The 24,493-nt window shown below is 46.4% G+C and overlaps 1 protein-coding gene across 5 annotated transcripts in view; it reads right to left on the reverse strand.

Annotated features, from left to right (window-relative positions):
- Positions 1-24,493, reverse strand: part of GBF1 (golgi brefeldin A resistant guanine nucleotide exchange factor 1) — a 2,300,480-nt gene that overhangs the window by 1,552,055 nt on the left and 723,932 nt on the right. For 4 of the 5 annotated variants that reach the window (XM_085603553.1, XM_085603551.1, XM_085603552.1 and 1 more), the window contains exon 14: positions 4,554-4,748. The exons of the other annotated variant lie outside the window; for it this stretch is intronic. In XM_085603553.1, the coding sequence (XP_085459679.1) occupies positions 4,554-4,748 (195 nt within the window). The remainder of the gene's footprint in view (positions 1-4,553; positions 4,749-24,493) is intronic. 5 annotated transcript variants of the gene reach the window in all.

The raw sequence follows: 24,493 nt of genomic DNA on the forward strand, positions 1-24,493 counted from the left end.
GCTAAAACGCTTGGAGGGCTCTGGGGCTTTGTTTTTTGATTGCCTACTAGCGCGACCGGACGCATCCGCCATCTTGGGTGAGGCGGTTGCTCGGTTGGCGCTCTAGTGCGAGGGCGTTTCCTGCTCCTCGCGCTTCATAAATGACAACAAATCCCCGTCCGCGCAGCGGGCGGGCGCAGCGGGCGCGCCGATGGCGCGCCAGAGGCAAGCCCGTCTGGGCCCGTCCGGGCCAGAACGGACCTAGGGCCAGGGATCTTGTCGGTTTCTACAGGTAACCTGACTAAATACTCCTCAGCAGACCTACTCATGCTAAAACCGCCCGATTCACGCTACTGCCTTCAGGGACTTAAACTTGCTGTTCCCTTCTTACCCTGCGAGTACTGCCCCCCCCGCAGAACCCAGGAGTGTCGTAACAAAACCCTTGCGAAGGACCCTCTTAAAATAGGACTCCTTAATTGTAGATCGTTACCAAAACACTCCATTCAAATCTCTGAGTTGATTCTCGACTCACGATTAGATATTTTATATCTCACGGAAACGTGGACATCAGACTTTTCTAATTTTGATTTAATCAACTCGCTTCCTCCTGGCTTCTTGATTCAATGCCTCCATAGACTGCATGGAAAGGGAGGCGGTCTAGCCATTATCTACAGGGACAAGTTCTCTTGTAGAATAGCCCGAGGCCCTATTTTGGATGCGGAAAGTGGTCACTTTCACATACAGCTCTCTCCGAACTTCTCCTTAGCTGGATTATTGGTTTATCGCCCCCCCGGGCCGATTAAAAAATTTGCCAGCTCTATTTTGGACTATGTCCCCGTCTTAGCGGCGTCCTCTCCCTGTTTCATGCTTCTGGGGGATTTTAACATCCATTTCGATTTACAGGAAGACAATAGTATAAATGACTTTCGATCGGAACTTAGAACAGCTAATATGAATTTACATAATTTGGAACCTACCCATGTGAAGGGCCACCTGTTGGACTGTGTGTTCTCAAATATGGGGCACCTTCAAACAGGCCCCCCTCTTCCCTTACCCTGGTCTGACCATTTCCTTGTGGTAGGGGAGCTCAATGTCAGCCTGGACTCTTTTTGTTCCCGGCCGCAGAAGTCCCCCCCGATCTATAAGAGAATTTGGTCCCAACTCCCTACTGACAGCCTCTTGCGTTCCCTCGCTGAGTTCAGTCCCCCTCCTGGCCACGGGCCTTTGGAGGCCGATATCGCTTTCCATGACTGGCTTTGCCATGCGCTGGATGCGGTTCTGCCTGTAAAAAAGTGTGCCAATAAAACTAACAGTCATAAATCATCTTGGTACACTCCGGAGCTGGGGACGATGAGAAAGAACTGCAAGAGGCTTGAACGGGAATGGCGGAAGGACTGGGCCGCTAATAGTAAACATAACTATCGGGAAGCTATGAGAGCTTATAAAGCCGCACGGATCTCCACCAAGGCCGCCTACTTTGAGGAGCGAATAAATAAGGCAGGTAATTCTTCAAAGGAAGCCTATAAAATTCTCAAAGAGCTTATTACGGCTCCCATCGCCCCAGCCTCTCTGGCGGAGAATCCCAATAGATGCAATGAGCTGGCCCAGTTTTTTGATACTAAAATACAAAATATCCTAGCTAGTCTTCCCCCGAGTTCAGGTAATATGAGCACAGCAGCCCCGAAGGGGGTTCTAGGCATGAAGGGTTTTAATTCTATCTCCCCCATTACAAGGGAAGCTTTCTGTGAGGAGCTGTTGGCCCTGAAGAGTGGCTCCCCGCTGGATCCTATGCCTATCCGGATCCTCAAACAATGTGTCGATCTGATTGTTGGTCCTGCAATGGACCTTCTGAATGCCTCCTTCACCCATGGAATTGTTCCACCAAGCTGGAAGCAGGCCATTGTGAAGGCCCTATTAAAAAAGCCTGGCCTTGACCCCATTGATTTGGCAAACTATCGCCCTATATCACTCTTGCCGGGCCTGAATAAGATCGCGGAGAAGTTTGTTAATCGCCAGCTCTCCGGCTTCCTGGAAGACAACAATTTATTAGGCCGGTCGCAGACTGGTTTCCGCCCAGGCCATGGAACAGACACGGCCTTGCTAGAGATGGTGGAGGAAGGCAGATGTATCTTAGATTCAGGAGGTTCTGCAGCACTGGTACTCCTGGATCTAAGTGCAGCTTTTGATACGGTGGACTATAATATTCTGATCCACCGTTTAGGAAATATTGGAGTAGGGGGACGGGCACTACAGTGGCTTCAGTCATACTTGAGTGGTCGTTCTTATCAGGTTGCCGATGGCGATTTTAGATCTTCGCCTATTCCCCTCCAGTGTGGAGTCCCGCAGGGCTCTTCATTGAGCCCTACGCTTTTTAACGTCTATATGGCCCCGCTGGAGGAGGTGGTGGCACCCTTTGGAGTGACCATGGCAACCTATGCAGACGACACTCAATTGATTGTTTCCCTGTCTCTTTCAGAAAGCCAGGGGGAGAAGTTCGCTGCCTGCCTCACCAACATCGTGGCTTGGATGGCGGAATCCCGGCTTAAACTGAACGGGTCAAAAACTGAGCTAATGATTCTTGGCAATTTGTGCTCGTCACTGCCCAAGTGTATGTGGCCTGCCAGCATGGGAGTCCTCCCGGCCCCCAAGGACACCATAAAAGTCTTGGGGTCTGGCTTGAACCTGAGTTATCTTTCATTACTCAAGCCAAGCGAGTGGCGGGGACGTGTTACGGGCTGCTTCGTTCAGTCCGGAAGATCCTGCCGCTCCTTCCTGACAACTCCAGGAGACTTCTTATCCATGGTTTGGTGCTTTCGAGGCTGGATTACAGCAATGCCCTCTTTCTAGCAGCACCTGAATCCACTCTGAATGTTCTTCAAAGAGCTCAGAACGCAGCTGCGCGGATGCTTACTGGTACAGCCAAGACCTCCTCAGCTCGGCCTGCTTTGGAGGCCTTGCACTGGTTACCAATAAGATCCCGCATCAAATTCAAATCCCTCTGCATGGTGTTTAAGGCTCTACAAGGATCTGGGCCCCCTATTCTTAGAGATTTGATCCGCCCCTATCAACCCTCCCGTGCCCTTCGCTCTGAAGCTGGGAACCTTGTAGCAATACCCAGAGCAAAAAAGGTGAAAACAGGTGGACGTCGTTTTTCTATTAATGCGGGCCATCTCTGGAATTCCTTACCAGTGGCTCTGCGTAACGAATCCAACCTGACAAAATTCCGCAAAACACTTAAGACCCTTCTTTTCCCTTTGTAGGTTCCTTCTGATGTTCTGGGACAGTGGCCTAGTGTATTACTTAGCGCTGGGACGCTCAAGGGCAGCCATGCGCTTTAGAAATCCGTTTTCATTTCATTTCATTTCACCCACACCCTCAGCCGCATCACACGAGGGTAAGCCGGAGAGCGATGGTGCTTCTTGGACTTCTTGTGATGCTTTGTCTTACCTGACCCCGAGTGCTAAGACTTCGATACCGACGAACGATAGTGGTGGCTCTGCGACCGGTCCCTGACCTCCCACGGGACCGGGACCTTGAACGACGCGGAGCCGACTGCCAGACTTCAAGCAACTTTCGGGACCGCTCCCGCAAAGCCTTCGGCGCCATGGCCTGATGTTCGGGGCATGACTTGGGGTCATGGTCGCGCCCCAGGCAGTAGAGACACACGCGGTGCGGGTCCGTCACCGACATCATGTGATGACAGTCCCCGCAAGACTTGAAGCTGGGCATCCCTACGGCACCAGGAGTCGATCGACTCAAAAAGCAGACAAAAAGCCTTGAAAAATTCACTCAAAAAGTGACTGGGGGTACCGCTCTCTCTGGACCTGCGCTTGCTCGAGCGGAAAAAGATAAAAGTGAGGTCAGCGTCTAAGTAGCTGCCACGACATCATCTTGGTGACCACAACGCCAATGACCGACGAAGAGCCGCACGACGCCACCTTCCGACGAGCAGGGGTACTGCTGACGAAAACTTTCTGAATCCAGTCTGACGCCTGGAGGTAATTCTAAGCTAAGGAATCTATCACTATGTGTTTCTTTCAGATTCTATAGTCTACATTAACTAAAGGTACAGACCTATAGTGTTAAAAAGGTTGTTTCTTTGCTATCGAAAATAAAATAGTTCACGACTGGCAATTAAATGTCTTACAGAAGAGATTTGAGAGTACATCTAGTCCTCGCCCTTCTTCACCTTCAAGGGGCAATATCAAAGTCTTACACTCCACTCTTGAGTGATTCTACCACCAATCAACTCCAAGCAACCAACCTTAGTTTATTCAACTTTACAAAACAATATTACTAAAGACTCATTTCAATCTAATGCTTGCCATTGCCATTCTATACTTAATTTTATTTCTAGACTTTTACTGATCATGCTACCTTAGACAAAGTCCTAATATTACGATCATACGCCTCGCAACAACAAAATAAGTCCCGTTCTCAAAGCCCTCATCCCCCAGTCTATAAATATCTACTTAATACGGTCTATTTTCATTCTGAATGTTTGCTTTTCAAAGGGTCACACAGATAGTATTTTATTAACATGTCAAAGAGATAAAGCTGTATTTCTTAAGTACCTTAGAAAGCAGTTTGGTAAGGTCTTCAAAAAGACTGGAGCAGTAGTAATCACAGTCGTAATTTATATAGAGTTCTGTAACAAAACTAGGTATTCTCCAGAGCTGTACAATGGCCTGGAGAGCCATTTCCTTCATCTCATAAGGCATCTTAGGGTTCTCAACAGTGATAATGTCCATCAGTTTCTTCACATACATCTAAGACAGAAAATAACAGCTCAACCATAAATAAAAGGTCCGGTAGACAGGGGCAACAATAGTTCAGTATTTAATGACAGCAAACGTAAAAGAAAAAGTTATTTATTTGAAGCCCTAATCCTCCATTATAGGTATTCTCTGTGAATTCATAAAGATTATTTGTAGAATCCGGAACAAAAATCAAATATTTTAATTTGCAAAATTATTTATGTGTTTGGGAGATTACATTTTCAGTACCTTTCATTTTCAAAAAGTAACAAGTTCACATTTAACTATTCATTATTTGAAGGACAACATAGTAAAACTGCATTTTAAAATTAAAAAAGAAAAGGAAATGTGTGCTCCTATATTTAGGTGGTCAACAAAGTGAACACTGACAGAACCACATTAAATATCCTAGAAGATGGCCAATCCTTTTGTGCCTTTAAGAGCCAGTTACGCAGCTACTTTTAAGACAAGTATCTAAAAAATCTCCAAAGAGATGCCCATTTAGACTAGGCTGCTTTTTCACAGGGCAGTAGGTGCGAGGTTTCTAGGAAAGGCATAAAATGTTCATTTGACAGCAGGACTTCCAGCTTGATAGACGAATATTGAAATATTTGAATCTACAAAATATCAAATGCGGGATTTCAGATTTGGAGAAATTAATTTGGAAAGGGGGGGGGGGTACGTATAAAACTTAATAAACATTATCTGGTTAGGTCACTACACAATACTAAGAGAATCTTTGCTCAACCTCTGATAGACTTAGCACAAGAAATTAAGCAAATCCTTACAGAAATGTGTCATAAATTCAAGCAGTAATGAAGGTGGATGCCAATATGCTGGAGTGCATAATAGTATACCACTGCCCTTTCTGATTTCGAGTTGCAAACAGCTAATGAGTAAGTAATTATTCTGGTGTCTGCAGCATGGTCCAGCCAGTCTAGTTCTCTAACATCCTCTTACTTCAGAGTGCCGCACTTAACCCTGTCATTGCTCAAATTGAGAATCTGGTTCCAGAGGAGCTAGCTTTGATCCACCTTGGCCTCAAAAAGGTCAGAACACCAGCAAACGGTCATCATTCAACTAGAGCTCTATAACAAACCCAGGTATAGCACAGAGCGGTAGAATGGCCTGCATATCCATTTCCTTTATCTCACAAGCTACAGAAAATGGTATTTTATTTTAACTTGGCCCACATAAGGAAAATATAGCTTTACTTACATTGTGGAAGCATAAAACATTGTTCAAGTTACTTACCTTCAGTAACGTAATGTCTCGTAGAGACACAGTCTAGCCGCAGATTCAATAACTTTTGAATTCTCCCCAGGCGCCAGTCTGGATCTGGAAATTTTTCAGCAGAACCTCTGCACGCCGGAGAACGGAGTTGTACTGCTCCGCGATGAAGTCGACTTTAGTCATGATGTGGGTGGACCATATAAGTCCCCTCCAGTGCGCGGACGTCAGTTTCTTCTGTGAAACCTTCTACACCAGAACAAGGAGCCACTACAGAAACTATTTATGGAAGCAGTGTGCCAAAAAGATCAAACATCTTTCAAACAATAATAAAGAAGAAAAATCAAATATCAGACCTGTTTTTCATATAAAACCCCAAAAGAATCAACAAAACTTAAGACATTGTGAAACGCTGGGCCTTGGTGAATAACCCGTCTGTAAGGGAAGAAAACCTTACACTCTATAGTCCATTTATCAATGGTAATGAATGGCATGGTAATAGCAAAACAAAACCTATAAAACAACACCAAGCTGTTTGTTAAATCACATAATTACGTGACATATTGATAACGCCAATACAAAGTGTGATGATACCAAACAGACTTTCAAAGAAAGAACAAATTAATCCATACTGCCCACTGGTGTCCAAACCAGTGTGAAAGAGAAAACACCCCCACCCTACCGACCACACACATTTGGAAATGGATAAGGCAACATCTAAGCAAAACCTATGTGGCCAGGCCAAGAGGTCTGTTAAGTCCCAGCATAAGTTGAGATAGTTATCACTGGTATATAAAACCAGTACTGAAAAAGCTATAACCCTTACTTCATAGGTCATTCATAGAATTGGGAGGATGAGCAGGGAGTTAATGAATCTGGGGCTAGACTGTCTCTACCAGATATTACGTTACTGAAGGTAAGAAACTTTTGCATCTGATAGTGAAATCTAGCCACAGATTCCTTAACTTCGGAATTAAATACCATGGCTATACCCCCCTTGGAGGACGGTCTGCAAACTAATCCTACAAAAGTTCTCAAAGAAAACAAGCTTATCAAAACTAACAACTGACCAAATGTATGTAAGAATTGCAAAACAAGTGCTTAGCTCTTAATAGAATCCATGATCACGGTCACAGAAAATATAAATCATAAATAACCCTAAAGCCCGAGGAGAATCGGCCCTACAAGGAGAAAAAATCCCAAAAGAACCATCTGAAAGTTATCAGACATTAACCTCTATCCCCCAAGGGGAAGGAAAACTTGTTGACCAAAAGGGTCGAGTGCAAGACAAAAGTCATGTAATACGAATTCCTCACAACAATAGAGAAATATCAGAGAAAGAACTGTCCTGATAAAATCCCCAAAAAAGTCTCTCAGAACTCATTCCCTTATACCGAGATGAATGAACACCAAAAGAAAGATGAACAATATCTCCATGGTAAAGAGAATTTTGTTTGAACTAAATGATCACTTGAAGATTACATAATGCACTGTAAAGAGAGTGAAATGACACTAATAGGTTTGAATTTAATATTGATATTCATCAATTATCCCAGTCGTAATTTTATTTTTTTCCCCACAAAACATCTTTTACCTGGACATATACATAATATATATAAAATTGTGTCACAATAGACTCAGAGTGGTCTGACAACACACAGCATCGCTGGCCCACACTTACTGCAGGACCAAAGGGATCTACAAAGCCTGCGCCTGCATTGCCTTCAGTGTCATGGTCTGAAAGTCTGAACAGGACTGCAAGCAATAGGCATGCTCAAAATACCAAGGTAAGTAAAAGAATTAAAGGGAACACACTCATTAGTGCAGTATTAAAACATTAATTAAGGAAAAAACTAAATATTAAAAGGAAATAATATATAAAATGGATCCTGTTTAGCAACAAGCGCATGCACCAACACTTGTGATACGAAACAATTAGATCACAAGTCCGCCTTAAGAAGTAACAGCCATTATTTCCTAAGGAACTGTAAAACACATAGAAATATATACATACCTAAAAAGGCATGAAACATATAACCTCCATACAGATCCAAAAAGCATTGTGAGAGAATGACAAAAAGAGCTTCTTATAAAGCCTAAAAACTCCAACCATAAATTGCATGACCGAAACAGGTAAGGAAACTGTAGCTAGAAATCTCCACCAGACTGTTTCAGACACTACCTATCACACAGCGCAAGATACAGAGTTCACCCTATTATGTTCCAGCAAAGAACACATGAATTGCCTATCACTTCCACAGAGGAGAGGGCAACTAATTTGTGTCTTCCAAAGAATGCACCATAAACGTTTTTCAATTTTACAAAAAGTGAAGCACATATAATAAAAATGTAGATATGTAGTCAGCTCAGAAGGAGAAAACAACCTGCACCACAAGACACTTAGTCCAAGAGGACTTTAATAAAGGATGAACCACAAGAACCTGTATTCAAAACAATACAAAACGTAGGCCCTGAATCCATCAGCACCATAATAAATATGCACACTGTGAGAAGTTGGCCTGATATATGATGTCACTAATTCTAGTGTACACCCTGTATCAGTCCAAACAACCCTTATGGTGATTGGTTGTAAAGTCAACCTTATAGACCAGCTATCCTAGTGGTAGCATGGACGAGCAGTCTTAGGCTAAACTCTGAATGGCATGTGAAGCCAGCTGTTATACCATATGTAATCCCTTGAATACCAAATGAAAGGACACCACAACAGATATATATAGAAATAGAATGTATTTATTCTAGTCAAACCCTCAGCACTCTTTATGAGATTCGAGGTAAGTACAACACAGTCTTATTTAAGCATACATTAAGTCACACAGGTAAGTAATACAGTTAGGCCCTAGGGGCCACGCAAACCATATACTAAGTAAGTGGTATAAGAACCACTGTCACGAACACAGGATAGGCCTAGGGAATCGCTGGGGCTACACTATACTACCAAAGGTTAGGAAGTGGGAGGCCCACGGGATTCAGGTGCAGAGTGGAAACACTCACGCGTAATGCGTAAAAGTCAATAGAAATAGTAGTTATTAGAAATTAACAGTTTTAGGACACTTCTGGAACAGCTAGGAGTTCGAGACTTGGAAACTAGACCCTAGGATAGTCAATACCCTTGTGAGCACCGGAGTACTCAAGTTACCTAGCCCACGGGCTGCGGGTGCATAGGTGTGAACTTGCGTCGGGTTTCGTCGGTGACTCCTATGGATGCCTGAAGGAAAGTTGCTGACAGGCAGTCAGTGAAGAGTGTCCGGTGGATCCCTAGGATGGAATCAAGAAGGAAGGATACCTGCAAGCAGAAGGGTCAGAGTCTAGGTCACCAGCCAGGAGCCGGGAAGGAACCAGGAAGGAACCAGGCGATGTCGTGCAGATGCAGGTGAAGAGGTGAAGCTTGTCGCAGCAGCCACGGGTACCAGGAGGCGTCGAGGACGACCAGGACCAGGAGGCGAGCTGTCCCACGAAGGCTCTTGCTGTCGGCGGCGTCGATGTCGAGTTAGGACCCAACAAGCCTTGGCAAGCGGAACCCACGCAGAATGGAGGACTTGCTTCTGGTGCAGACCAGGAAGGTCTGGGGTGCTTCTCTTTCACAGAGGAGCGAGTGCCAGTCTGGAGGAGCCGGACCAGCAAGGTGAAATCAAAGGTTCGTCGTCACAGAGGTCACTAGCCAACGGGCCAGCAACCGGACAACACGTCGAGCAACTCAGGTGCAGAAGGGCCCCACGCAGAACACGTGAAGTGTGGGGAGCGGATCTTCTTTGCAGATGGTGCTTGGGATGGGGGCTTCTCAATTCCCCAAGCACAGCCTCGAGGAAGCCTCAGAAGTCGCGCTGGTCAGTTACTAGCCACTTTTCCCAAGTCGCCGGTCCCACGTCCCTCGTCGCCTCCACGGGTCTCAGCTTTGCTGTAGAGGTGGATCTGGTTCAGAGGTGTCTGGAAGTCTCGGCGCTGGTCAGTCTCTGCAGTCGTCCCTCGTAGGATCAGTCGCAAAGCAAGCAGCGGTCGCTGGATGGTGCCTGGATGCCCAGGGTGGTCACTCCTTGGCCACAAGGGAGATTATTCAGTCTTCTTCCTGAGGTCGAATGTCGAAGGTCCAGAGTTTCTGTTTAAGTTGCAGATTCAGGAAAATCTAATTTGCAGGGCTCAGCTACCTACTGATATACTGGGCTAGTGGGCTGGGCTACCTGCAAGGTCCCTCCTATGGGTGGGACCAGGAAGGGGAGTGGTTACACCCCCTTTCCTTTGACCAGTTTCGCGCCAGAGCTGGGGCTGGAGTGCCCCAGCGCCGGTTTGAACTGGACTATGCATGGAGCACCTTACGTGCCCCAGGCATGTCTCATTTCTTTCAGCCCTCCCTGCCCCAATACACTAAAGTCTGTCAGGGGAGGTGCTAGCACCTCCCCAAGCAGGAAACCTATTGTCCAGGCCTCCCTGGCTGGGAGGGCTCCCAGCTGCAGGAGGTCAGACTCGTGTCTGTGGCAGCAGCATCCATTGTGTGATGCTGAGGCTTCGGTCAGAGTTAAACAGCAAAGTAGGATTGTAACATGTCTCTCCCTCTAGAAGGGGGGAATAATATCCTCATCACCAGAAATGGTATGGGGGTATTATTCCAAAGTGTTAGACACCTTACACGACATGTTTTGATAAAGCCAAACCATAGTTACCATAACCGTTTAAGATTATAAGGTACTTTAAGAGTATATGGTAGGCTATATCATAGAACAGCTATAAGGACATGGTTCCGAAAGCTGCAGACAGGCTCAGCTCATGCTAGAGCACCATCTCACATGCTACGAAGCACTCTGCCTCCAGGATTGTTAAGGCCTGCCATAGGAGTGGCTCACAGGAACACATGTGTCTATTTTAAGGGTAGATATAGGTATACTATATCTAAGCAAGGGGTGATCACACGACCTTGCCCCAGCTGAGTGATCAGCCAGTTGTGTCTGATTGGAAGGCCAGGCCAGGGGTGGCATAATACATGCTGCAGCCCCTAGGAGGCCTAGGGTACACCTATGCCCTGGGTACCTAGGGTACACTGTACAGGGTCCAATAAGGTGATCCTTACCAATTGGGTATGTACCTTGGGTACATGGGGTCCATTTTAAAGAGAGAGCAGACAGCCTGAGACCCTGAATGGCAGGATCTCAGGCCAACTGAGTCGAAAAACCAGCTAGACACTAGGCAAAAAGTTGGGGATAACCATAGTCAGATATTCACCTTCCTACACACACCACAAGAGTAGTAAGGACATACAACGCTGAATACTCTAATGAGTAAAGACAAGAGTGTGCCTATATGCCAGACTTACCACTGGCATACCAACATGTCCCTATGAGAGAAAATGAAAGGTCGAAACCATTGCACATTTTAGCATATTGAACTGCTTCTTAAAAGCTTGCGTCAGAAAATCTTCCAATCAAGACATGTCTCTTGACAAAAACATCTTGAGCACAAAGCTCATCCTCAGAGGTCAAGGGACAAAGGGAAACCTCCCGGAGTCATCTAAATCAATACCATCCTAAAACAGCAAGAATAAAAATGGTACTGCGAATAAAACACTCTGCACTCGCAGGACACCAAGTGGTCAAACCAACAACGGACATGTAAAATGCCCTAACAAAGCTTGCTCCTTATAAAGAAGTAGTCTGCATCTCAAGTATAAAGACAAGTTGTGATGACAATTTGTGTTTCATGCTAACACAGGTACCCAGAGCATAGAATTTTTGGATATAGAAATTAAAGTGGTTGACTTTAAACTGGAGGTGGATCTTTACGTAAAACCGACAGCGAGAAATACTCTTACACTTCACCAGTTACCACCCTAAGAGTAAAAAAGAAAGTATAGCCATGGGCCAATTATTACGCCTGAGGCGTAACTGTACCAATCTCAAAGATTATGATCTCAGAGCTGAAACAATAAAGACCAAATTTATCAACCGTGGCTATCCCAGACGATTAGTCCGTATTTTGATCGGGACCATCTTTTACAAACCTCAGAACGCACTGAATTGTCCAAACTAGTATGCGTGACAAGACATTCGGTCTACAATTAGAAAAATACGTCAAATAATCAATGCTCAGTGGCACATTCTGAATGCTAATAATGAAACTAATACCACCACCCACGCCCGATGTGTGCACACAGACGGAACAAGAACTTAAGAGATCTGGTGGTACATTCAAGGATGCAAACCAGAGCTCCATTTATACAAAAAACCATCTGTGGACAAAATGCACTGAAGGGTAATCATAAATGTTCACACTGCAAAGCATGCAATGGAGCGTTGGTTACTGAAACGTATACATACAATCATAAATAAATTAAATTGAAGACTTTCACGAATTGCAAAACACAGAATGTAATATATCTGCTCCTGTGTCCGTGCGTCCGACACAAGGTTAACAGAGCACCGCTCAGCCACAAGAACCAAAACAACCATTGGTGTAGCCAATAGGTCTCGCCTTTGGGACAAATTTTTGGCAATTTTGTAGAGTAGTGTTGCTGCTGTGTATTATGTTGAAAAGTTATAAAAAGTGTTAATTATTTTTTGTTATTTTTATAGAAATGAAGATGACATATAACTGAAATCTTTATTAAAAGATTAATGAAAAAATGTCTTCTATTTTTTTGTATGTGGTGTGTAATTATGTGGCATTTCTAGGTATTACTTGTAGAATATGTTGCATTGAATGTAGTGTATTTATGTACCATATAATTATGTGTCACTGAGTGGTATTGTTTGGAGTGTATGTTGCATGGAGTGTAGTGTAATTATGTTGTATATAATTATATGGCACTGAGTGGTATTGTGTGGTGTGTATGTTGTATTTAGTAGTGTTTAATTATGTGGTGGGTAATTATGTGGCATTTAGTGTTTGGAGTGTATGTTGCATTGAGTGCAGTTTAATTATGTAGCATTTAATTATGTGGCAGTGTGTGGTATTATGTGGTGTGTATTCATTTTGCATTGAGTAGAGTCTAAGTATGTGGCTTGTAATGATATGGTACTTAGTGGTATTATATGTAGTGTATGTATGTTGCAGTGAGTAGAGTGTAAATATGTGGCACTGAGTGTTATTATATTAAGTGTGTTTATGTTGTGTTGATTAGAGCGTAATTATATGCTGTGTAAATATGTGGCAGTGAGTGGTAATATGTGTAGTGTATTTAAGTTGCATTGATTAGAGTGTAATTATGTGGCTTGTAATTACGTGGTATTTAGTGGTATGTGTAGTGTACTTGCATTCAACTACAGTAATGGCTCGCTATACCTGGAATTCACTGCGGCTGTCCGAGGAGGAAATTACTGCCAGTCAAACTCCTCCTCCTCAAAGCCAACATCCAATACTCCATGCTATACCCAGAGAGTCTTGCACGACGGCAAGCAACATATATTCCAGACTCCCAAGCAAGCATCCAACTTCATTAGGAAGCATCCATGAAGCGAGAAACCAAGCCCGGGCATGAGGAACCCGTCGCGATACCGAAATGATTCCGAATGGGGATGTGCTGGCATCCCGCAAGAGGACAGTTGGGAACCTCCAGCCTTGCGCCTCACCACTATGTTACACCGGAAGTGCGAGAAAGCCATTCACGGCGCGTGAACATTAGACAGTCATTGTTTAATCTATAGAAGAGAGAGAAGAATTATTTATTTGAGCGCTGGCCAAAGCAGAAGTGATGAACTGAAAATCCTTCGGTGTCCTTGCGACAGGAAAGGGGCCTGCAGAGAATATAGTAACAGTCCATGCAACTTGACTGAGCGCCCTGTCTCCTTATTCTGTCTGCCTCGCACTGTTTAGCGCTGCGACTCGAGCCACGGTCAGCACGGCGCACTGTTCACTCACGTGACACAAAAGCGCTTCTCTCGTGTATTCATGTCAAGTACAGCCAAGCACTCATTACAAAACACGCTTCAGTGCTCGTATTAGTGTTCAAAGCACTATCTTAATGCAGGCACAATGCACTTATAATCTCGGCCACGAGTGTATTGAAAACAGAACGATCATGCAAAAAGTAACATCCATCAACAGCAGAGAGCTGCTTAATAAACGCAACGCTGCCAGTTCCTTTCCTGCTCAATGTCAATTGCCTGGCTCCTCAGCGTTCGGATTAACAGCACGGTAGGCACGCTTTCGCTACACCTGCAGCGAAATTTAAGGAGAGGGCGTGGTGAAGCATTTTTTACCCTACGGAGTCATCCAGGACCAAGTAATCCAATTTTAATACAAGTCCTGCAGCACATGTGCCACTATTGGAGATGACCACCCCCACACAATGCTCCATATAGCGCCCAGCTCCAAAACCACGTGCAATGCGACGGCGGAACCTCATGATCGGCCCTGATCATTACGAGAGAGAGCGCATCTCTGCTGCACCTAAGTGACGCAGTGAAGGCAAGAACAGTCTGTGATTGTTGGAGCCTGTATCCTCAGAGCATGATGCACAACAATGGCCAACATCATCTGCCCTCAGTAAAGGGGGGCGGATGAGGAGCAGAATGGCTGAACAAGCAGTGGAACCACAGCCTCTGCATGCCACACCACCTGACAGAGACCAGGAGGGGCGACTTTGGCTTCTTACAGCAGCAGGCCAGCAGCACACATGCCTCTGCAAGGGGCATTCTGGGCACTTTAGGCAGAGGGGAGATAAGGGCCAACCGGCACAATGGGCTTAATAGTAGAGCCCCCTTCTGCACAACAGCAAGCCACGAGAGCCCCCACACACCCCTGTCCGAGATCACGAACGGCACTCGGGGACACGACGGGAGTGCACACGGAGATGCCAAGTAAGCCTCTTGGCGCTGCCCATCCAGCAGGCAGTGAAGAGCAAAGCCCACTCCACAGATAGAGACTGCAATGTGCCGCGAGTCACAAGAACAACACTCTTCAACCATCGCCTGACATCTATAGTGGCAGCGAAGAACACAACAAACTCATATTATCTCTTTTTGTCTCTTGTAAATTACCGCCGCGGCCCAGAAGCGAAGCAAGGTGCCGGACTTGTGTAAGTTTATGAAAAGACGCATGACGCCTGTTTTGTAACAGCGCGGTGATAGACACACTGAAGCGGCAGAGAAACGACCCCCTCCGAGGCACCGTTTATATCTACCACGAGGTTAAGCAAAAACAAACAAAAAAGCGAGCACCATCTGTTTCCAATTACCTCAAACGCGATAATTGGAGACTGAATATGCTACTTACCAGTATGCATCTGTTCTTGGCATGTAGGGCTGCTGACATTCATATCTGTGCATAGATCGCCGACTAGTGTTGGGTCCGGATGTTTGCACGTTGTTGTCCTGGAAGAGTCTTCGAAGTATCCTGAGATAGGTGACTCCTCCCCTGGACCACAGTGCGCATGGGCATCCTCTCCATCCTCAGATTGTTTTTCGCCATTGTGGCAGTGATGGAGTAGATACAGAAAGTGATGACCATGCTTACAGTAATTCTGAGAGCTGCAGCTGCTACAGGCGCCGGGGAGGAGGGTGGGCGATATGAATGTCAGCAGCCCTACATGCCAAGAACAGATGCATACTGGTAAGTAGCATATTCAGTTCGAGGCATGTGGGCTGCTGAATTCATATCTGTGCATAGAATATATAGCAGTACCCTCTATTAGCGGCGGCCACCAGTGCCAGCTGCAGCGGTCTGAAAAAGAGTTTTGAGAACAGCCTGTCCTACAGCTGCCTGCTGTTTTGATTGCACATCTACACAATAGTGTTTGGTAAATGTATGTGTAGTGGACCAGGTGGCTGCTCTACATATATCATGCAAAGGAATGTTTCCCAGGAAAGCCATGGAGGCCCCTAACTTACGTGTTGAGTGGGCTCGTGGGGGAATTGTTAATGTGCGTTTAGCTTTTTGATAGCAAATTTGAATACATTTAACGATCCATCTGGCTATACCTGCTTTGGAGATGGCGTTACCTTTGTGGTGTGGAGCAAAGGCAACGAAGAGTTGTTTTGTTTTCCTGAAGACTTTAGTCCTGTCTATATAGTACATGAGGGCTCTCTTTACATCTAGTGTATGGAGTGCTCTTTCTGCGACAGTTTGTGGGTTTTGAAAGAAAACAGGCAGTTCAATAGTTTGAGTCATGTGGAACTGCGATATCACTTTGGGCATGAATTTGGGGTTGGTACGTAATACGACCCTGTTTGCGTGAACCTGTATGAATGGCTCTTGAATGGTTAGTGCCTGGAGTTCACTAACTCTCCTCAAAGAAGTGATCGCTACTAGGAAAGCTACTTTCCAGGTGAGGAATTGAATCTCACATGAGTGTAGAGGTTCGAAGGGTGGACCCATCAGGCGTGTGAGGACCAAGTTGAGGTTCCACATTGGAGCTGGTGGGTGGCTTGGAGGAATTACTCGTTTGAGTCCTTCCAAGAATGCTTTGATGGCAGGCACTCTGAATAGAGAGAGGTGCTGCCTGTTCTGGAGATAGGCTGATATTGCGGTCAAATGGACACGTATTGAGGTGTATGCCAGATTGCATCGGTATAGGTGTAGGAGGTAACAAATAATGTTTTGGATGGATGCGTCTAGCGGGTTAATGTCATTGTTATTGCAATAAATTACGAACCTTTTCCATTTGGCTGCATAGCAAGCTCTGGTAGTGGGTCTTCTAGCTTCCTTAATGATGTCCATACAGTCAGGTGGCAGATTGAGGTAGCCAAACTCTAGGACTTCAGGAGCCAGATTGCCAGGTTCAGCTGTTGCGGATCTGGGTGCTGAATCTCTCCATGGTTCTGCGTCAAATGCGCGGGTTTGATCCGCAGCCTTTGATGCGGCACCACGGAAAGTTCGAGAAAGGTGGTGTACCATGGTTGGCGTGCCCACGTTGGAGCAACCAGGACGAGTGTCAGTGAGTGTTGTCTGAGTTTGCGCGCCACCAGCGGTATCAACGGCGCTGGGGGAAAAGCGTACGCAAATCTGCCGGACCAGTTCATCCATATCGCATTGCCCTGCGACTGCGGATGTGGGAACCTGGCGGCAAAGCTTTGGCATTTTGCGTTTTCGCTTGTGGCGAATAGGTCTATGTCTGGATGACCCCACTGCTGGAAGTACGGGTGGAGTACTGATGGGTGTAACTCCCACTCGTGCATCTGGTGGCTGTGTCTGCTGAGCAGATCCGCCATCTGGTTGTCCTTGCCGGGGAGGTGTTCCGCCATGAGGAACATGTTCCTCTGAATGGCCCACTTCCACATGCTCTGAGCCAGATGAGACAACTGTGGAGAGTGTGTTCCTCCCTGCTTTTGTATGTAGTACATAGCGGTCATGTTGTCCGTCCGGATCAACACGACTTTGTTGCACAAGTGTACTTTGAATGCTTTCATTGCTAGGAAGATTGCCATCAGTTCCAGAAGGTTGATGTGCATCTTCTTTTGTTGTGTTGTCCATAGTCCCTGCACTGTGTAATGGAGTACATGAGCTCCCCATCCCTGGAGAGACGCGTCCGCTGTCAGTATTATTTGTGGAACAGGCTCTTGGAACCGTCGGCCCTTGCAAAGGTTTTGTGGGTTCCACCAATGCAGAGTTGTATGCCCGACCGCTCACCAACACTAGGTCTTTCAGTTGCCCGTGAGCCTGATTCCATTGACGTGCTAAGCACTCCTGAAGCGGGCGCATATGTAGTCTCGCGTGTGGGACTATGAAGATGCAGGAGGCCATCATGCCTATCAACTGCATGAACACTCGCGCAGGAAGGGAGTGTTGGGGTTTGAACTTGGAAATCAGCATTTGCATGCTGTTGATCCTCACTAAATTTGGCTGAGCTGTGGCTGCCAGAGTGTCTATGGTCGCACCTAGGTACTGTTGTACGTGTGCGGGTTGGAGATGTGATTTTGGGTAATTTAGTGAGAACCCCAGACTGTGAAGAAGGTGAATGGTGCGGGACATGTGGCTGGCACATTGCTGGGCTGACTTTGCCTGAACAAGCCAGTCGTCCAGGTAAGGGTAGACGTGAATGTGTTGCCTCCGTAGATGTGCAGCCACAGTAGCTAGGCACTTTGTGAAAACTCTGGGTGCTGTTGTCACGCCGAAGGGGAGAACCTTGAATTGGTAGTGCTGCCCTTGAATAGTGAACCTGAGATATTTTCTGTGTGAGGGGTGAATGGGTATGTGGAAATACGCGTCTTTGAGATCTAGCGTGGCCAGGAAGTCTCCCTGTTTGAGCAGCGGGAGGACTTGTTGTAGGGTGAGCATGTGGAAATGCTCTGAGAGAATGTAGCGGTTGAGGGGTCTCAGGTCTAGTATAGGTCTGAGTGACCCGTCCTTTTTTGGTATTAAGAAGTACAGGGAGTACACCCCCGTGCCTTGCTCGTGGACGGGTACGACCTCTATTGCGCCTTTTTCCAGCATACTTAGCACTTCCTGCTGTAATAGCGCTAAGTGCTCTGAGGACATAGGACGGTGTTTTGGTGGTATTGTGGGTGGAGTGGAGGTTAATTCTAGGCAGTAACCGGGTTTGATAATATCTTTGACCCACCTGTCCGTGGTGATGGTGTTCCACGTGGACAGGAACCTTTGTAGCCTTCCCCCGACAGGTGTTATGTGGTCGGGAGGAAGGGAGAGGGCGTCACTGTTTGTTCTTGGGGGAGGACCTGGTATTGCCGTATCCGCGTCCTCTGCCCTTTGTGCTGGAGCCACGATACCCACCCCGGGTGTTTTTATCGTAGGTACTTTGTGTGTTGCCCTTGTTGTAGGTTTGCTGTGACCCCTGTCCTCTGCCTGCTCCTCGATTCCCGGGGCGACGAAAGGAGCCACTCCGAAAGGTCTGTATTTGGAGAGCCCCCATGGACTTTGCAGTGTCTGTGTCCTTTTTTATTTTCTCTAGGGTGGCGTCAACTTCTGGCCCGAATAAGTAGTCGGGGTTGACCGGCTGATTGAGGATGTTATTTTGAACCTCAGGTTTGAATCCGGAGATTCGTAACCAGGCGTGTCGTCGTAGCATGACGCTGGTGTTTATTGCTCTGGCAGCTGTATCTGCGGCATCCAGTGCACACTTAATGGATGCGTTTGTGAGGAGTTGTCCCTCCCTGATGAGGATCTCTGCTCCCTCTTTGTATTGGTCAGGGAGATGTTGGAGTAGGGTTTCTAATGTGTCATAGTGTGCGCGATCGTAGTGAGCTAGGAGCGCCTGTGTATTGGCAATACGCCATATGTTAGCTGCCTGGGCTGCAACCCGTTTGCCAGAGGTCTCTAGCACCTTGGACTCTTTGTCCGGGGGAGGAGCATCCCCAGTTGTTTGCGAGTGCGCCCGTTTGCGGGCATTTGCGACTACGATGGAATCCAGAGGCAACTGGCCTCTAATGTACGTAGGGTCCCCAGGCGCCGACCTATATTTCTTGTCGATCCTGGGGTTTATCACTCTTGCCCTGGTGGGTTCTTTGAAAATGTCCTTTGCTGGTTTGAGGACACCTTTCAACATGGGTAGAGTTTTGATATTCCTTTCTGAGGATGCGAAAGTATCCATTAGAAAATCGTCCTCGATTGTGTCAGAGTGGAGTTGCACACCATGATTTTCCGCAGCACGTTCAATTAGGGCGTTGAATGCGGCAGTGTCCTCTGTGGGAGAAGTTTTTGCGCCATATAGCTGCGTGTCCTGTGTATCCATAGGTGCGCCTGTGTCTACAGGGTCATCCCAAGCCTGGTCAGGGTCCTGTTGGCCCTCAGGGTCCATCTCTCTTGGGTAGGGGACGTCGTCACCCATATAGTCCTCCAAAACGTCGGTTTCGGAGTGTGTCGGAGAGAAGGACTGCGGATCTGGGTAGGAGGTATGGAGACGTTCGTAAAGAACTGGTTCCGAATCTGCTGGCAGCTTCTTCTTTAGCAGGATCCGGTAGGAGTCCAAAGCGTGTTCGGAAGATATTCTCCGCTTGTGGAGCATAATTCTGCCGGTGTCGGCATCGATGATGTGGGATGGTGACGTCTCCGTAGGAGAGCGTTCGGTAGGTGTGATCCTAGTTTGGGTGACACGAGTTCTTATTTCAAACATTTTTGGCGCCGTGGATGGTGGCAGGCCAAAAGTGATATGGGGTGTTGCTGGAGAAGCTTTTTGAGCTTTTTTCGGCTCGGGGCCCGACGTGTCCTGGAGGGCTGCCTTTTCTTTGATGCGTTGCAAGGACTCTGCAACTTGTCGCACCTGGAGCGCCGACGGTTGTTTGGCGCCGAGCGGTTCTGTAGAGGCAGGCGTGGGCTTCTTCGGGGCCACGGGGTCATCGAGTCGAGGAGAGACTGTAGCCGTCGACGGCGTCGATGATTGGGCCTTAGGTGCTACTTTCGAAGTGGTGTGCGACGCAGCGGCCATTTTGACCTTCGTGGCCGGAGCCGATTGTTTCGGTGCCGGGTGCCGAGGCTGTTTGTCGGTACCGATGGCCTTTTTCCGTGTGTCGGCGCCGACGTCTGCTGCTGCGAGTTCGACGCCGAAGTCCCGTTTGGTGCGGTCGGTGCCGACGGGTTTTGCTGGCGTCGAAGGTGTAGTGGGCTTCGATCCGACCAGTAGCACTTTCAGTTTCTGTGGAACCGACACGACTTTTGGTTTCGGTTTCGAGGAAGGGATACCAGCCGTTTTGGGTCCTAATGGCTGTCGCTGAGTGTCCGAGGCCGGGCCCGAGGGCGGGGCCGAAGAACTGCGGGATAGGTCTTGGGTAAGGCCCGAAGGCGATCCCTCGACCGGAGCCATAGACTGAAGCACCGGGATATCCTCCGTCTGTACGGGTAGGCCTTGCTCGTCACCGGAGCCACTTTCTTCGGCCCCTAAGGCCTCATCGTAGTCTCCTACCTCGGTGTCGTCTTCATCTCCGTGAAAGAGTTGTTCTTCGACGTCTTCCGATCCGGAATCGTGTTCGGAAGCGGGGCTGGAGGGTAGGTTCTCCACGCCTTCCACATCTTCGTCCTCGGCGCTGAAGATGTTGGTTGGGGCCGGGGCCGGTGCCGCTTGCTGCGCTTCAAGTCTTGATGCTCGTCGATTCCGAAGAGTCTTCTTGGATCGGAATCGGGCACAGGCCATACATGTGGATTCGTCGTGATCCGGTGAAAGGCATTTGTTGCACACCGGGTGGACGTCGACATGGGGATATTTCGCATTGCAAACAGAACACCGCTTGAATGGTGTCCTCGATTCCATCGTCGATGGCGTCGATGGTCGACGCGAAAAAGTTGTTTCAGAAGTTAATAAACTAACAAGTAACTGTCGATACCGATCGGGAACAGTACCGACGCGAACTACAATTTTTTTCCTAACTTGAGTCAAGATAAGCACATCCGAACCCAATGGCGGAAAAAAACAATCTGAGGATGGAGAGGATGCCCATGCGCACTGTGGTCCAGGGGAGGAGTCACCTATCTCAGGATACTTCGAAGACTCTTCCAGGACAACAACGTGCAAACATCCGGACCCAACACTAGGCGGCGATCTATGCACAGATATGAATTCAGCAGCCCACATGCCTCGAACAGATGGGATTGAAGCTCGCGCCCGCGGACCCTAGGCCATCGAACAAACAAGGCCGCACAATCACCCACCTTGCACCAATTGCGTGCTGTTTTAAAAAAAAAATCTAGAACATAAATAGGGCAACCCACTATTCCCCAAGGAACTGGGTATAATCAATAACAAAACACAAATGATCTTTGAGGAATCATTTAAGTATAACTTGCTATTTAAGATCGTCACAAAAGTGAAAAAAGTATTCAACAATCAGGGAATCTCTCATAAATAAATGTTTTATGTGTTTGATTCAATCAATTTTATCACAAAAACGTTATCAAAAGAACAACAAAGAATACATTTGTCATGTACGGCAACACATTTACTACTGACTCAATATGTATATGATACACAGTAGTAACAAAACACCTTTTGTTTTAAACAAACGTATGGACAGTACATAAAATCAACCATACATTGAAATCAATTAGTTGTTTGCTTAATTTCATTATACATCAGCGAACATCAATGGAAGCAAAAAGGTGTAGCGGCGTCGACGTTTCGGTCTCATTAACGGTCTATAGGATCCACAAGACCATCTTCAGGACGGTAACGTTGCACCATGAATCGTCACTTTTGTGACGATCTTAAATAGCAAGTTATACTTAAATGACTAAAAAAGACATATGCACAAGCCAATTGCGGGCTAAGAAAAAAAGCACACGCATGAGTGTGTTCAAAGCTCAAAAGCCCTTACTTAATGCAGTGCAACGCATGCGCGCTGGCTCAGGCGAGACCTAAAAACTGTTGCTCCTTTAGTCAAACATTATATGGAGAATGGCCACACCCCAGATGACATAAGATGGCTAATCTGAGAGGAGATCGAGAACAGACCTGGTTTAGATACAGAAGAAGTAAGGAAACGCAGGGAAGTGTTTTGGATTTTTGTTCTAAATACTCGCACCCAACGCTTAAACCTGGAAATACCATGGGATCAAGCAATACGCTATAATAATGGCTAAGTGTTCCCTTTATTATCTGAGCACATCTGTCAGTTGTTTATAACCTAATATGTTCCACCTTATCCATCATTTTTCAGTATCCCCACATATTCCATCTTGATACACTTAGGCTGTATCTACAGTATATTTTTGTTACAAGTGGTAAATTTACTGATACTCGGCCGTATCTCTTAGTTAGACATCAGTGGTAATGCTCTTAACATTTATTGTGTTAACAGCTCACTACAAAGTGATTATATCTTCTTTGCCATTTAGATTTACTTTCTTGCTTTTAGTACCGGGCTAGTGTAAGCTGTTTGACACATATTATACATATCTTCTCTTTGTCATATAGACTTATTCAAATTGTATGCCCCTATTATAGGGCCACATCCCTTGTCATCAACTTAGTCATCTTTAGCGCGCAAGATATGGGTCATTACACAGCTTAACCCCTTTCTAATGTGGCCGCCTTTTCTTGGACAGGTCAGTTATTAAGCAATCTGCTTGGTAGAATTTTCAGGCATTCATCTACATAGCGGATTGCTCATTAACTGAGTATTACATTATAGGGTCGTTGGAACTTTAAACTATTATCTTTAAGTGGCGATTTCTAATTTTCTGTTATTTCCATATACCTCGTTAACCTCTTCTATGCCCATGACGAGATAGTCTCGTCATGGGGCACGGTTGCGCTGTATCCATGACGAGACTATCTCGTCATGGACCCCGCCCGCTAATGAAAGGCCCGGCACAGGAGGGGGAAAGGGCGGGGCACTGAAGGGGTTAATATAAAAGGTATGTTTAGCCCCTGAAATTTCCATAAAATAACTGGCAGGGGTTAACGGAAGATTTTCCTTCCATAATATTAGCATGACGCTATCGCTTATGTACATAAGTATCCCAATCCATCATTGATTTTCCATGCATCTATCGTTACTCCAATATGGCCGCTCCAGTCGTTCAAATCCTACACACACATGCGGGTGGTTCAGTGATCACGTTACCCTGTCTATGACTTCCGCGTGACTCGCTTCTTAAACCGCGAGTTTTTAACGAAAACCTCCCATTTGTCACCGGACCTGACCTATTCTTCATGTGGAGGTTTTGTTCCCACATGGGCTGAGGCGTCTCATCTGGAACACGCCGCCCAGATCAAGGAGTGCCGATGACAACAAAATTATCATCAATTAGACGGTAAGCCATGGTCGCTTCGCGTAAAGCATTTTATAAAGTTTGTTGTAGTAACGCTACAGCTAAACAGCATCTGAGCCATCCCGTGATCGTTCCCCGTGTTTTATACTCACAGTATGATTATAAGGCATTTTTGCGCCACTCCTTGTGGCTTTATTTTGTCCAAGTTACAACTCTTGAGTATAGCTTTAGTATACCTATTAGCAACTAGGTTTACGGTCGGAAATGCCCCTATTTGACTTCAGCATGCCCACATCAAGCGTAGGTAGTAGCATTGGTTATCTTTTTATTATACTTATAATCTTTGTGTATATTACTATGGGAGGCAAACCTCAAGTGTATTAACCTTATAGTCGAACTTGTCCTCATCGTCTTTTCCGGGTTCATATTTGTAGACAGTAGCAAAGGTTATCATTTTATTGCATCCTGCGTCCTTAGGTACGTCTGCATTTGTATAACTAGAGATTTCCAATATTCAGGTAGCGTAGTCTGATAAGGACATTATAGGCAATTTTTGGACCGACTCATGTAATTACTCCAACTAAGGGCATGTGAGTTTTTAATGGTTCTGAGTTCGATTCTATGGTACTCACCTGTAATGAATATGCTACTTACCAGTATGCATCTGTTCTTGGCATGTAGGGCTGCTGACATTCATATCTGTGCATAGATCGCCGCCTAGTGTTGGGTCCGGATGATTGCACATTGTTGTCCTGGAAGAGTCTTCGAAGTATCACGAGATAGGTGGCTCCTCCCCTGGACTACAGTGCGCATGGGCATCCTCTCCATCCCCAGATTGTTTTTCGCCATTGTGGCAGTGATGGAGTAGATACAGTAAGTGATGACCATGCTATACAGTAATTCAGAGTGCTGCAGCCGCTTCAGGC

This window comes from Triturus cristatus, chromosome 1_2 (assembly GCF_964204655.1).
Source record: "Triturus cristatus chromosome 1_2, aTriCri1.1, whole genome shotgun sequence".
NCBI classification, from domain to species: domain Eukaryota; kingdom Metazoa; phylum Chordata; class Amphibia; order Caudata; family Salamandridae; genus Triturus; species Triturus cristatus.